At 42.0% G+C, this 14,783-nt stretch overlaps 1 protein-coding gene across 1 annotated transcript in view; it reads left to right on the top strand.

Annotated features, from left to right (window-relative positions):
- LOC121290467 (diacylglycerol kinase eta-like) overlaps positions 1-14,783 on the top strand; it is a 383,823-nt gene that overhangs the window by 181,612 nt on the left and 187,428 nt on the right. Inside the window, exon 5 of the mRNA XM_041210907.1 lies at positions 14,544-14,650. Coding sequence (XP_041066841.1) covers positions 14,544-14,650 — 107 coding nt within the window. The remainder of the gene's footprint in view (positions 1-14,543; positions 14,651-14,783) is intronic.

Here is a 14,783-nt window from a genome sequence, read left to right as displayed (position 1 = left end):
TTCATGATGTTGATTGAGGGGTGAATGTTGGCCAGAGCCCTTCTGTTCTTTGTCATCCATCTGAGAAGGCAGACAGGGCCTTGTTTTAAGGTCTCATCTGAAAGGCAATCCCTCTGACTGCGCAGTGTCAGTCTACATTTCATCACTGGAGTGAGACTTGAACCCTTAACCTTCTGAATTAGAGGCAAGAATGCAACGCACTGAGCCACAGCTGACACCAGCTGACCTCTCAGGTGAATGTTCAAAGTTCTACGGCACTCTTCCAAGAGTGGGGGAGCTCTTCCATTGTCTTGCCTAATATTTACCCCTAAACCAAAACCATCACATCTGGTTTCATTCTGTTAGTGGGACCTGGTTGTGTGTACATTATTTTCTTGCCTTATAACAGTGACCATACTTCAGAAGTAATTAATTGGCTGTAAAGTGCTTTGGACATCTTGAGCATGTAAAAGGTGCTGAATAAAAGCAAGCTATTTCTATTCTTTAAAGCCCTGCTCTACAAGTTAGTAAGAATCTTAAAACTAGTGTAATCCTGGATGCCAAATATACAAATGTTTGTATGCTGTGCTTGAGACATATACAATCTATCCCACGAAAGGCTCGGTATTGGGCTACCTCCTAATGTAACATATGCTGCATGTGGGCAGATGTTTGCTCAGGCAGGCCCATCACACTCGGATGGAGCTGTTTCTTTTTAGCTTCAATCATATTAAAGAATTCAATTTGCTTTCAAAACCAGAGTCTAAATCCGAACCAACCCAATCAACTACAACATTATTATGGAGGACATGTGTTGCATAGTCAGCTCTCTATACACAGTGACAAGACTGTGTGACAGGAATTTGACCATTTTATTGAATTATGTGGAAAGAGGATTGAAAGGAGATAATTAAATGTCAAAATGTCTAATTCCTGGCTGACAGATATGACAACATTTGCAGTGAAAGTAAGATTTTTTACAATTTACAATTACAAACAGTAAGTTTTTTTACAGATGCAGATGACACAAAGATAGGTAGGAAAGTATATTGTGAAGGGGACATAGAGGTTGTATGGATAGGTTGAGTGAGTGGGTGAAAATTTGGCAGTTGGATTATAATATGGGAAAATGTGAAGTTGTTCACTTTGGCAGGAAGAATAAAAAAGCAGCTTATTATTTAAATGGAGAGAGGTTGCAGATCTGAGGTATGAAGGGATCTGGGTGCCCTGGTACATGAATCACGAAAAGTTAGTACACAGGTATAGCAAGCAATTAACAAGGCTATCCTTTGTTACGAGAGGAATTGAACATAAAAATAAGGATGCTATGCTTCAGTTATAAAGGGCATTGGTGAGACCACATCTCGAATACTGTGTGCAGTATTGGTCTCCTTATTTAAGGAAGGATGTAAATGCATTCGAGGCAGTTCAGAGGAGGTTTACTAGATTGACACCTGGAATGAGCAGGTTGTCTTATGAGGAAAGGATGGACAGACTGGGCTTGTTTCCACTGGAGTTTAGAAGAGTGAGGAGTGACTTGATTGAAGTATACAAGATTCTGAATGCTCTCGACAAGGTGGATGTGGAAAGGATGTTTCCCCTTGTGGGTGAGTCCAGAACTAGAGGGCACTGTTTTAAAATTAGGGGTCGCCCTTTTAGGACAGATATTAGGAGAAATATTTTCTGAGGGTTGTGCGACTTTGAAACTCTGCCTCAGAAGGCAGCGGAGTTATTGAATAAGGCGGAGGTAGATAGGTTCCTATTAGGCAAGGTTGTTAAGCAAGAGAATCAAACGTCATCGGGGCTAGATGGGAATGTGGAATTCGAAATAGAAACAGGTTAACCATGATCTTACTGAATGGCAGAGCAAGCTCAAGAGGCCGAATGGCCTACTTCTGGTCCTATTTCATATGTTCATATGAGAATTCATAGCATTAGTTGAGAACAATTATTTTTAAATCTTAATGCATATGATGTGCTAATGGAGAGTTACTGCTGAGCTGATAAAGCCCTGACTCAACACTTTGAATACACTTGGACAGATCTCATTGGATGCATCAGTTCCTAAAAAATACACTGGTTAGGCCAGGTTTAGTGCCCATCTCTGATTGCCTCTTTGGAGAAGGTGGTGGTGAGCTCCTTCTTGAGCTGCTACAGCCCCTGTCGTGTAGATACATCCACAGAGCTGTTAGGAAGTTCCAGGATTTTGACCCAGTGGCAGTGAAGGAACGGTGATTATATTTCCAATTCAGGATGGTGAGTGGCTTGGAGGGGAACTTCCAGCTGGCGATGTTCTTGTCTCACACATTAGATTTGTATCACCACAAAGACACTTGCAATTTAGAATGTTATAATTTATGTTTAAACATTCTAACTTGGTGTATGTTTTAATTCTGGAAATCAAAATCTTTGTCCTTTCCATGATATTTTTAGTCATTTCTAGTCTCACATGGTTGTCATGGCACAATTTATCTGAAACCAGAATTCTGAAATGTAATCAAAAAAGGGAATACTGCGGATAATGGAAATCAGAAATGCTGGAAATACTCAGCAGGTCTGGCAACATCTGAGGAGAGAGAAGCAGAGTTAATGTTTCATGTTGATGACCTTTCATCAGAACTGGGAAGTGTAACACCTGCCCTTTTACCTCCTCCCTCCTCACCATCCAAGGCCACAAACACGTCTTCTAGGTGAAGCAGTGATTGACTGGTACTACTTTCAGTTTAATATCATGTATTCACTGCACACAATGTGCTCTGCTTTATACTGGGGAGCTGAACTCAGATTTGTTGACCGCTTTGCGGAACATCTCTGTTCAGTTCGCAAGCGTGAGCCTGAGCTTCCAATGGCTTATTAAATCCCCTTACTCAAAATCCATTACATCTCAAACTTTTCCCAATTCTGATGGAAGGTCATTGAGCTGAAACATTAACTTTGTTTTTCTCTCTCCACAAGGTGCTGCCTGACCTGCTGAGTATTTCCAGCATTTTCTGTTTTTTATTTCTGAAATGTAATTCTTGTTAGGACTGTAGGAACACAAGTCTAGAGGCATCCCTTTCAGCCCTCAAGCCTGTTCCACCATTCAGTTGGATCATATCTGAGCTGTATTTTAATTCCAATTGCTGTCCATTGGTTCCATAACCCTTAATATCCTTGTTTACCAAAAATACAGCAGTTTAATTTCTTTCCAAATTTCCAATTGACCCCTGGCCTCAGATATTTACACTACTCTCTGTGTGAAGATATGCTTCCTGCCATCACCACTAACTAGCCGAACTCCAATTTTAAGGTTGCGTACGTTGTTCAGGATTCTCCCACTAGAGGAAATAGTTTATTTCTCACTGTACTATCTAATCCTTTAATCATTTTAAGGACTGCAACTGGATCAACTCTTCATCTTCTGTACCCTGCAACTGGATCAACTCTTCATCTTCTATACTCTGCAACTGGATCAACTCTTCATCTTTTATGAATGATTTTTTTTTTTAAAGAATGACCCAAACCTCCCTGTCGCTTGCCATTTCAACACTCCACCCTGCTCTCTTGCGCACATGTCTGTCCTTGGCTTGCCGCATTGTTCCAGTGAAGCCCAACGCAAACCGGAGGAACAACACCTCATCTTCCGACTAGGCACTTTACAGCCTTCCGGACTGAATATTGAATTCAACAACTTTAGGTCCTGAACTCCCTCCTCCATCCCCACCCCCTTTCTGTTTCTTCCCCCTTCCTTTTGTTTTTTTCCAATAAATTATATAGATTTTTCTTTTTCCCACCTATTTCTATTATTTTTAAATATTTTTAAATCTTTTATGCTCCCCCCACCCCCACTAGAGGTATACCTTGAGTGCCCTACCATCCATTCTTAATTAGCATATTCGTTTAGATATATATCACCAACTTCAACACCTATGTGTTCTTTTGTTCTGTTGTCTGTGACATCTTTTGATGATCTGCTTCTAGCACTGCTTGCTTGTCCCTACAACCACACCCCCCCTCCACTTCTCTCCCCCCACCCAACCCCCCCCTCCCCAAACACACACACACACACACACACACACACACACACACCTTAAACCAGCTTATATTTCACGCCTTTCCTATTTCTACTTAGTTCTGTCGTAGGGTCATGAGGACTCGAAACGTCAACTCTTTTCTCCGCTGAATCTGCCAGACCTGCTGGGTTTTTCCAGGTAATTCTGTTTCTGTTTTTGTTTTCTTCATCTTTTATGCTCAAGGGAATACCAGTATAGTCTGTGCAGCCCGCCCTTATAGTTTAACTATTTTAGCCTCTGTTTAGCTGCTGAGGATTTCTAAGCAATTTTGGCATCTAATTGGCCGTGTCTATTTTGGCAGAATAACTGCCGCCTGGGAGTGAGCTTCATTCCTGGATATAATACTCCATATGCAACACTTCTGATTGAGGGTAGAAATAAGAAGGGCATTCTATACCTGCTACATTGAATCTCAACAATATCTCACATACCTACAAGGATCCACTGCTGGTTCTTGGGGAAATGCTGGTTACTGAAAGGCAACAAGAAAAAAAATTAGATTCAAAGAAAAGTGACATCTGCAAGTGTGAAAATAAAACAGATATTCTTTCTAGTCATCCTCAGGATGTGGGCATCACTGGCAAGGCCAGCATTTATTGCCCATCCCTAGTTACCCCGAGAAGCATTGCAACGACAACTTGCATTTAAATAGTGCTTTTGATGGCAGACGCTGAGTCACATAAGGAGATATCAGGACAGGTGCTTGATCAAAAAGGAGGACTTTAAAGAATGTTATAAGGAGAAGGATGGAGAGAGAAGCAGGGAGACCCATTTATGAAGGGAATTCCAGAAATTAAGGTCCAGGCAGCTAATGATACAGCAGCCAACAGTGAAGCAAGGACAGTTATTGTCTTTATTTTTTGGGCAGTTTGATGTGAGTTTGGCTTACACAGCCATTTCAGAGTGCAGTTAAAAGTTAAAATATTGTGAGACTGAAGTGATATATAGTCCTTCGCAAAAGGAAAAGTGCTGGAAGTACAGTAGGTCAGTCAGCATTTGCCCATAGAAAAGACAGCTTAATAGCAGTGTTCCTGTGATCAACCACTAGCTGGTCATGGATTGAGTGACACCCTATCTACTGCTGAATATTACTGGCTTATGTTCCGGTGCCCTGGTGGCCACAAAACAATCAAACTCCACACAGGACGGAAGTTGGGCATCGATGAAAAGCCAGGAGCTGTGTCTTGTTGACTGCTCGGCTCAGTGAGAAAAGTGGTGTGGTGAAGAAGCTGTCAGTCACCTATAACATAACCGTGAACTGCACTGAGAGGTGGCTATTGTCCTCCATAAGATTCGGAAAGGATCCAGTCCTGAGGAAACTTGGGACTTTGTTGACTTTGACAACCTCTGGCAAGACATAGCCCTCTCCGGCCAATAGGTCCTGTTAAACAAGGCTACAGAGGTCCTTGACTGGCTACCCTGGGTAGCACAGCCTCCTCATGCACTGCTCCACAAAGAGATCCAAGAAGTTGACTCTTAGTCTTGTAGACTCTCGTGTTATGGACTGAGCAGCTATGAGCAGTTGTTGTCTAAGAGAGGGAGCTGCAGTTGTGTGGTAATTCCTGATGCTGCTGCTCATTCTTGAAGTCATAGTCCATCCAGAAAGCATGGCTTCTACAAATAAGCAGTGAAAGCTGACTGCTGGGTCATGAGGGCAACAACCTGGAAGCTGGAAATTCTGCTGTAAACATATGAACATACGATTTAGGAGCAGGAGTAGGCCACTTGGCCCTTCAAGACTCCTCTGCCATTCAATAAGGTCATGGCTGATCTGATTGTAACCTCAACCCCACATTCCTGCTGACCCCAGATAATCTTTCACCCCCTTGTTAATCAAGGATCTCTCTTGCTCTTCCTTAAAAATATTCAAAGATTCTGCTTCCACCACCTTTCGAAGAAGAGAGTTCCAAAGACTCTCAACCCTCAGAGAAAAAAATTTCTCCTCTGTCTTAAATGGGTGACCCCTTATTTTTAAACAGTGATCCCGAGTTCTAGATTCTCCCACAAGAGGAAACATTCTCTCCACATCCACCCTGTCAAGATTCCTCAGGATCTTAAAGTTTCAATCAAATCACCTCTTACTCTTCTAAACTCCAGCGGATACAAAACCTAATCTGTCCAGCCTTTGCTTATAAGACAACCCTCCCATGCATGGTAGCTGAATAAACCTTGTCTAAACTACTTCTAACACATCTACATCTTACCAGTACTCTACACCAGTACTCCAGATGTGGTCTTACCACTGCCTTCCAGAACTGAAGCTAACTTCCCTACTTCTGTAATCATTTCCCCTCACAAAAAACAATAACATTGTATTAGCTTTTCTAACTACTTGCTGTACCTGCACATTAACCTTCTGTGATTTATGCACTAGGACACTCAGATCTTTCTGAATCAGAGCTCTGCAATCTTTCCCCATTTAGATAAGCTGCTTTTTTATTCTTCCTGCCAAATTGAGCAATTTCACATTTGCCCACGTTGTACTCCATTTGCCAGGTCTCACTTAATCTATCTTTATCCCTTTGTAGCCTCCTTATATCCTCTCCTTAGTTTACTTTCCTACCTATCTTTGTGTCTTCAGCAAATTGAGCAACCATTCCTTCAGTTCCTTCATCCAATTCATTTATATAAATTGTAAAAAGTTAAGGCCCCAGCACTGATCCCCATGGCAAACCACTCATCACATCCTGCCAAATAGGAAAGGACCCACTTATGCCAACTCTCTGTTTCCTGTTAGCCAGCCAGTCTTTTATCCATGTCAATATGTTACCCCCTACACCATGAGCTTTTATTTTACACAAATAACCTTTGATGTGGCACTTTATCAAATGCCTCCTGGAAATCTAAGTACAGTACATGTGACTTGTCAAATAACTCCAATAAACTGGTTAAACATGATTTCCCTTTCCCAAAACCATGTTGAATCTGCCTGATTTCCTTGAATTCTTCTAAGTGTCCTGCTATAATGATTTTAATAATAGTGTCTAACATTTTCCCTATGACAGATGTTAAGGTAACTGGCCTATAGTTTCCTGCTTTCTGTCTCCCTCCCTTTTTGAATAAAGGAGTGTTTTACAATTTTCCAATCTACTGGGACCTTCCCCAACTCTAGGGAATTTGGGAAAATTGCATCCAGTGCATCAACTACCTCAGTAGCCACTTCTTTCAAGATCTCAAGGTGAAGCCCATCCGGACCCGGAGATTTGTCAGCCCACAGCCACAAAAATTTGCTCAATACCACACTTCCCTGGTGATTGTAATTTCCCTGAGTTCCTCCCTCCCTTCCATTTCCTGATTTACAGCTATTTCTGGGATCCTACTTATATCCTCTATAATGAAGACCGAAGCAAAATACTTGTTCAATTCATCCGCCATCTCCCTACTTTCCATTATCAATTCCCTAGACATACATTCAAAGAACCAACACTCATTTTGTTAACTCTCTCTTACTTAAATATCTATAGAATCTCTTACTATCTGTCTTTATATTGCTAGCTAGATTTCTCTTGTACTGTAATTTTTCCTTCCTTATTAACCTTTTTGTTATTCTTTGCTGTTTTTTATATTCTTTCCAATTGTGAATGTCTTTGCACAATTATATGCTTGTAAATTTGATACTATCTTTAACTTTTTTAGTCAACCACGAATGGTGGGCCCTCCCCTTGGAATTTTTCTTTCTCATTGGAATGAATCTATTTGTGTTTTCCGAAATATCCCTGTAAATGTCTGCCATGGAATCTCTGTTGACCAGTTCACATTAGCGAGCTCCACTTTCATTCCCTTATAATTGCCCTTATCTTAATTTAAAATACTAGCCTTGGACACACTCATTCCTCCCTCGAAATGAATGTAAAATTCAATCATATTATAATTGCTGCTACCTAGGAGTGCCTTCACTAGGAGATCATCAATTCATCCTATTTCATTGCTCAATACCAGGTCGAGTACAGCCTGCTCTCTGGTTGGCTCCAGATCATGCTGTTCCAAGAAACTACCCTGAAAACATTCTAAGAACTCCTCATCTACGCTACCTTTGCCCATCTGATTTTTCCAGTCGGTATGTAGATTAAAATCCCCCATGATTATTGCTATACCTTTCTAACAAGTTCCCATTTTCTCATCTTTTATACTCTGTCCGACTGTGTAGTTACAATTAGATGGTCTTGCCTTCATCATTTCTCTTCTCAACTGAAAACAGTGGCAGAATCGGACAGAGTCAGCATGGATTTAGGAAAGGGAATTTTTCGAGGATGTAATTAGTAGAATTGATGAAGGGGAGCCAGTGGATGTGGTTTATTTGGACTTTCGACAAAGTCCCACATAAGAGATTAGCATGTAAAATTAAAGCGCATGGGATTGGGGGTAGTGTAATGAGATGGATAGAAAACTGGTTGGCAGACAGGAAACAAAAAGTAGGAATAAGCGTGTCTTTTTCTGAATGGCTGGCAATGACTAGTGGGGTACTGCAGGGATCGGTTCTGGGACCCCAGTCATTCACAATATATATTAATGATTTAGATGAATGAACTAAATGTAATATCTCCAAATTTGCAGATGACACAAAGCTGGGTGGGAGGGCGAGCTGTGAGGAGGACGCAGAGATGCTTCAGTGTGACTTGGACAAGTTGAGTGAGTGGGCAAATGCATGGCAGATGGAGTATAATGTGGATAAATGTGAGGTTATCCACTTTGGTAGCAAAAACAGGAAGGCAGATTATTATCTGAATGGCTATGAATTGAGAGAGGGGAATGTGCAACGAGATCTGGGTGTCCTGGTACACCAGTCGCTGAAGGTAAGCATGCAGGTGCAGAAGGCGGTAAAGAAGGCAAATGGTATGTTGGCCTTCATAGCGAGAGGATTCGAGTACAGGAGCAGGGATGTCTTGCTGCAATTATACAGGGCCTTGGTGAGACCACACCTAGAATGTTGTGTGCAGTTTTGGCCTCCTTATCTGAGGAAGGATGTTCTTGCTATAGAGGGAGTGCAGCGAAGGTTTATCCGACTGATTCCTGGGATGGCGGGACTGACATACGGGGAGAGATTGAGTTGGATAGGATTATATTCACTGGAGTTCAGAAGAATGAGGAGGGATCTCATCGAAACTCATAAAATTTAACAGGACTAGACAGGGTAGATGCAGGAAGGATGTTCCCAATGGTAGGGGAATCCAGAACCAGGGGTCACATTCTGAGGATACGGGGTCGACTATTTAAGACTGAGATGAGGAGAAATTTCTTCACCCAGAGAGTGGTGAGCCTGTGGAATTCGCTACCACAGAAAATTGTAGGGGCCAAAACATTGAATGTTTTCAAGAAAGAGTTAGATATAGCTCTTTGAGTGAAAGGGATCAAAGGATATGGAGAGAAAGCGGGAGCAGGCTGTTGAGTTGAATGATCAGCGATGATCATAATGAATGGCAGAGCAGGCTCAAAGGGCCGAATGGCCTACTCCTCCTATTTTCTATATTTGCATGTAACCCTAAGAATTCCACATCCTGCAGCCGTGTCTCTGTAATGGTTATCCGATGATGCTTAGTTATTTCTATTAACGCTATCAGTCCATCTGTTTTTTTCAAATGCTATGTGCAATTAGATACAGGGTCTTTAGTTTTGTCCTTTTATTATTTTTGTAGCGTCTAGCCTTAACTGGTGATTTAGTCATGGATTTGTACACTATGTCCCTCCCTATCACAGTCTGTTTATCATTTCCCATATTAGTATCTTTCTCTGTTGCCTTGTCTCTACTCTTTGGTTTACCACATCTTCACAAATTTGACCCTCACTATTCAGGCCCTACTTCCCTAGTTATGCGACTCACAAGGACACCAGCCCCAGCATGGTTCAGGTGTAGACCGCCCCAGTGGTACAGATCCCTCTTTCCTCAATACTGGTGCCAGTGCCCCATGAACACGAACCCACTTCTCCCACACCAGTCTTTAAGCCATACATTCATTTCTCTAATCTTATTTGTCCTATGCCAATTTGCACGTGGCTGAGGTAATAATCCAGGAATTATTACCTTTTGAGTTTCTGCTCCTTAATTTGGTGCCCAGCTCATTATATTGACTGCATATGCAGTCATTTCCTTAGCCTGCCTATGTTGTCAGTACCCACATGGATGAGGACTACTGGATCCTCCCCCTGGCTCTGCAAGTTCCTTTCCAGCAAACATTGCAAACTCTGGCACTGGGCAGACAACGCAGCCATCTGGACTCTCACTCCTTGCTGCACAGAACAGTGTTGATCCTTCTCACTATACTGTCCCCTACTACCACTACATTCCTTTGTGCTCCCCCCACTTGAATGTCTTCCTGTACCAGACAGTAAAAGACTCTGTGATCCTGTAAGCTGTGGCTGAGAATCTCTTTCATGCAATTTTAGTCACTCTCCAATACCAATCCTATCGTGTTTTGACACGGGTCCTGGGCTCATTGCAGTGGTTGTTATTTTACCAGCCATTCATTGTAATGCTGATGAACCATCTCGTGCTGTATGCTCCCAGTGATTGAAGCTCTCTGCTTTCAAACCATGCTGTATCATATCTTAGATTTTCTTTCTAAATCCATGGTTTTATACTCTGTCACTAACAGAACCCTAGTCGCTTTTAGGCCAGAGGGTTGCCAGATGCAGTTTGACAATGAAAAGAAATAGAAAATGCTAGAAATGCACAGTAGAGTTGGTCAGAATATGTAAACAGCACACAGGTTGACTTTTATAATCTGGACCTCCTGTCAGAACTGCACTGCCACATTGCCAAGTGCTCCACCTAGTGGGTGAATTGACATCTTGCAAAGTATTGAGGTAAGTTGCTTTCAGATATAAAAAAACATTTGAAAAGACATTAGACAAGATGGAGAAACGGAGAGAGGAGGCTCAAATACATAAATCTTTGAAAGTGGCAGGGCAATTCATGAAGCTGTTAAAAGCATCTTTGAAGTGGGTTTTATAAGTTGAGGGTATAGAGTGAAAAGGCGTGAAAATTAAGGTAGCCCTGTAAAAGTCACTGGTTAGGCCTCAGCTGGAGTAGTGCATCCAGTTCTGGGCACCACCTTCAGAAAGGACGTCAAAGCTTTGAGGGGATTTACTTGAATGGTACCAGAAGTGAGTGACTTCAGTTATGCGGAGACTAGAGAAGCTTTAGAGCAGAGATTAAGAGAACATTTAACAGAGGTGTTCAAAATTATGAAGGGCTTTGAATGATTATTTAGGGAGAATCAGTTTCTTCAGCCAGGAGGCTCAGTAATCAGAAGAGGCAGATTGAGAACTGGCAAGAAACCCAGGGGAATTTCTTAGCACACTGAATTATTGCTTTTCAGAATGGGCTAGCAGAAAGAGTGAGGAGGCAAATGGAGTCACTACTTGCAAAAGGCAATTGCATATATACTTGAAAATGAGGCGTTTGCAGGGTTATAGGGAAAGAGAAGGGGAGTGTACCTAATTGCATACTCTTCACAGATGCAGTGGGCTGAATAGCTGCCTTCTGTGCTGTCTGATTTTATCCGAGTGAATTTAGACTGCACTTTTTCCATTGCTTTACCCACCCCACATGAGATAGCAATATTCCAAATGTCAGAAAGCTCACTAACCAACATAGCATTGTTTTTGGTGAGAGTTCTATTCATCCCTGAGTGGGAATGGATTGACTGCTGATCTCTATTATTACCAGAACCGAGTTAATTTGTATTTACATTAATTGCAGTTCAAAGAATGTTCACTCAACTGATTGCTGGGATGAAGGGGTTGTCTTATAAGGAAAGGTTGGACAGGTTGTGACTGTATCCATTGGAGTTTATAAGAATTAGAGATGATCTTCTTGAAACATATAAGTTTGCAGATGGCACAAAAATTGGCCGTGCGGTTGATAGTGAGGAGGATAGCTGTAGCCCGCAGGAGGATATCAATGGACTGGTCAGGTGGGCAGAAAAGTGGCAAATGGAATTCATCCTGGAGAAGTGTGAGGTGATGCATTTGGAGAGGTCAAAGGAGGTAAAGGAATACATGGTTAATGGGAGAATACTGAGAAGTGTAGAAGAAGTCGGGGACCTTAGAGTCAACATCCACATATCCATGAAGGTGGCAGGACAGGGCAGGTTGATAAGGTGGTTAAGAGGCATATGGAATCCTTTTCTTGATTAGCTGAGGCACGGAATATAAGACCAGGGAAGTTATGCTGGAATTATATAAAACATTGGTTAGGCCACAACTTGAGTACTGTGTACAGGTCTGGTCACCTCTTACAGAAAAGATATAATTGCATCAGAGTGCGTACAGAGGAGATTTATGAGGATGTTGCCAGGACTGGAAAATTGCAGCTATGAGGAAAGATTTGATAGGCCGGAGTTGTTCTCCTTGGAACAGAGAAGGCTGAGGGGAGCCTGGATAGAGTGGATAGGAAGGGCCTATTTCCTTTAGCAGAGAGGTCAGTGACTAGGGGGGCATAGAGTTAAAGTGATTGATAGCAAGATTAGAGGGGAGATGAGGAAAACTTTTTTCACCCAGAGGGTTGTGTTGTGATGGTCCGGAACTCACTGAAAGGGTAGCAGAGGCAGAAACCCTCAACCCATTTGAAAGGTGTCTGGATACTCACTTCAAGTCCTGTAACCTGCAGGGCTATGGACCGAATGCTAGAAAGTGGGATTAAGCTGGGTGGCTTGTTTATCAGCTGGCACAGGCACGATGGGCCGATTGGCCTCTTTCTGTGCCGTAAACATTCTATGATTCTTTAAGATCCTGAGGGCACTTGACAAGTTGGATGCTGAGAGACAAAAACTAAAGTACACAGTTTAAAAATAAAGGGTTTCCCATTTCAGATGGAGGTGAGGAGAATTTTTTTTCTGAGGTTCATGAGCCTGTTGAATTCTCTTTCCTAGGGAGCGGTGGAGGCAGAGTCATTGATTAATTTTAAGGTTGAGTTCGGTATATTCTTGACTAACGAAGGCATCAAAATGTTTAGGGATATAGGCAAAATGTGGATTTGAGGCCACAATCAGGTCAGCCATGATCTTCTCAAATGCTGGAGCAGACATGAGAGGCTGAATGGTCTACTCCTGCTCCTAATTTGATTGTCCGTATGCTCCCTTGGTTTTGCTGCCCTCATCCTTCTAGGTGGCAGAGGTCGCACGTTTGGGAGTTACTGTTGAAGAAGGCTTGGTGACTTGCTGCAGTGACTCCTGTAGACAGAACACACTGCAGCATAGTTCTTCACTGGTTTTTAAAGCTGTGGATGTGCTGCCAGCCAAACAGATTTCTTTGTCCAGATGGGGGTGAGCTCCTTGTGTTGTTGTCTTCCTTAGATTCAGTGGAGGTGCGAGAGGACTGGAGAATTGCAAATGTTACATCCTTGTTCAAAAAAGGTTGTAAAGATAGACCCAGCAACTACATGCCAGTCAGCTTAACATCGGTGGTGGGGAAGCTTCTAAAACTGATAATTTGAGACAAAATTAATTAGTCACTTGGCCAAAACTGGGTTAATTAAGAAAAGTCAGCATGGATTTGTTAAGGGCAAATCATGTTTTACTAACTTGCTGGAGTTTTTTGAGGAGATAACAGAGGGCTGATGAGGCCATTGATGTGGCGTACATAGATTTCCAAAGGCATTTGATACAGTGCTGGATTAATTTTGGTAGGAAGAACACAGAGAGACAATATATAACAAAGGGGGTGCAGTAGTGGAGGAACCTGGGTGTATATGTGCATAAATTATTGAAGGTGGAGGACAGGTTGAGAGAGTGGTTGATAAAGCAAACAGCATCCTAGGGTTTATTAATAAGGGCATAGAGCACAAGAGCAAGGGAGTTATGCCAAACTTATATAGAACACTCGTTCGGTCTCAACTGGGATATTCTGTCCAATTCTGGACACCACACTTTAGGAAAGATGTAAAGGCTTTACGAGGGTGCTGCAAAGATACTCAAGAATGGTTCCAGGGATGAGAAACTTCAGTTATGTAGATACATTAAAGAAGTTGGAACTGATTTCCTTCAAGAAAAGAAGGTTGAGAGGAGATTTGATAGAGGTATTCAAAATCATGAGGGGCCTGGATGGAATAGATGGGGAGAAACTGGATGGATTGAGAGCCAGAGGACACAGATTTAAGGTAATTGGCAAAAGAAGCAATGGCAACATGAGAAACTTTATCACTGTGAGTGGTTAGGATCTAGAATGCACTGCCTGAGAGTATGGTGGAGACAGGATCAATCAAGGCATTCAAGAGAGAATTAGATTATTATTTGAATAGGAAGAATGTGTGCAGAGCTATGAAGAGAAAGCGGGAGAGTGGCATGAGGAGAATTTCTCGTTTGGAAAGTCAGCAGAGAGATGATGGGCTGAATGGCATTCTGTGCTGTAACCATTCTGTGGTTCCATGATCACATTTTATATTCAATTTATATATATTTTTCTTTTACTTAACATTAGCCCTCTCATGGTTTATATTTTTTCATGGTTGAGTTGATGAAATGCTCTATAATGACATATTCAGCATTGAGATGTGTGGCTTTGTCTCTTTTGCAGTTTGTAAGTTCAAAGCCCATAAGAGGTGTGCTGTGAGGGCAATCAATAACTGCAAATGGACAACCTTGGCGTCAATAGGAAAAGATATCATCGAGGATGAGGATGGGGTAGGTATGAAGGTTTTAAGAATGACCATCTCTATGAGTAACCCTTCTGTTCTTGCTGTCTTGTGTGCAAAGGTACTTTTGGTTGTGGATAAGAAGTTAAGGCTTGGGGGATGAATTCAGTACCTCTTGTGGG

Source organism: Carcharodon carcharias, chromosome 18, assembly GCF_017639515.1.
Source record: "Carcharodon carcharias isolate sCarCar2 chromosome 18, sCarCar2.pri, whole genome shotgun sequence".
NCBI lineage: Eukaryota > Metazoa > Chordata > Chondrichthyes > Lamniformes > Lamnidae > Carcharodon > Carcharodon carcharias.
The sequence above is the reverse complement of the archived record's forward strand: the minus strand, read 5'-3'. Positions and strand labels throughout refer to the sequence as shown.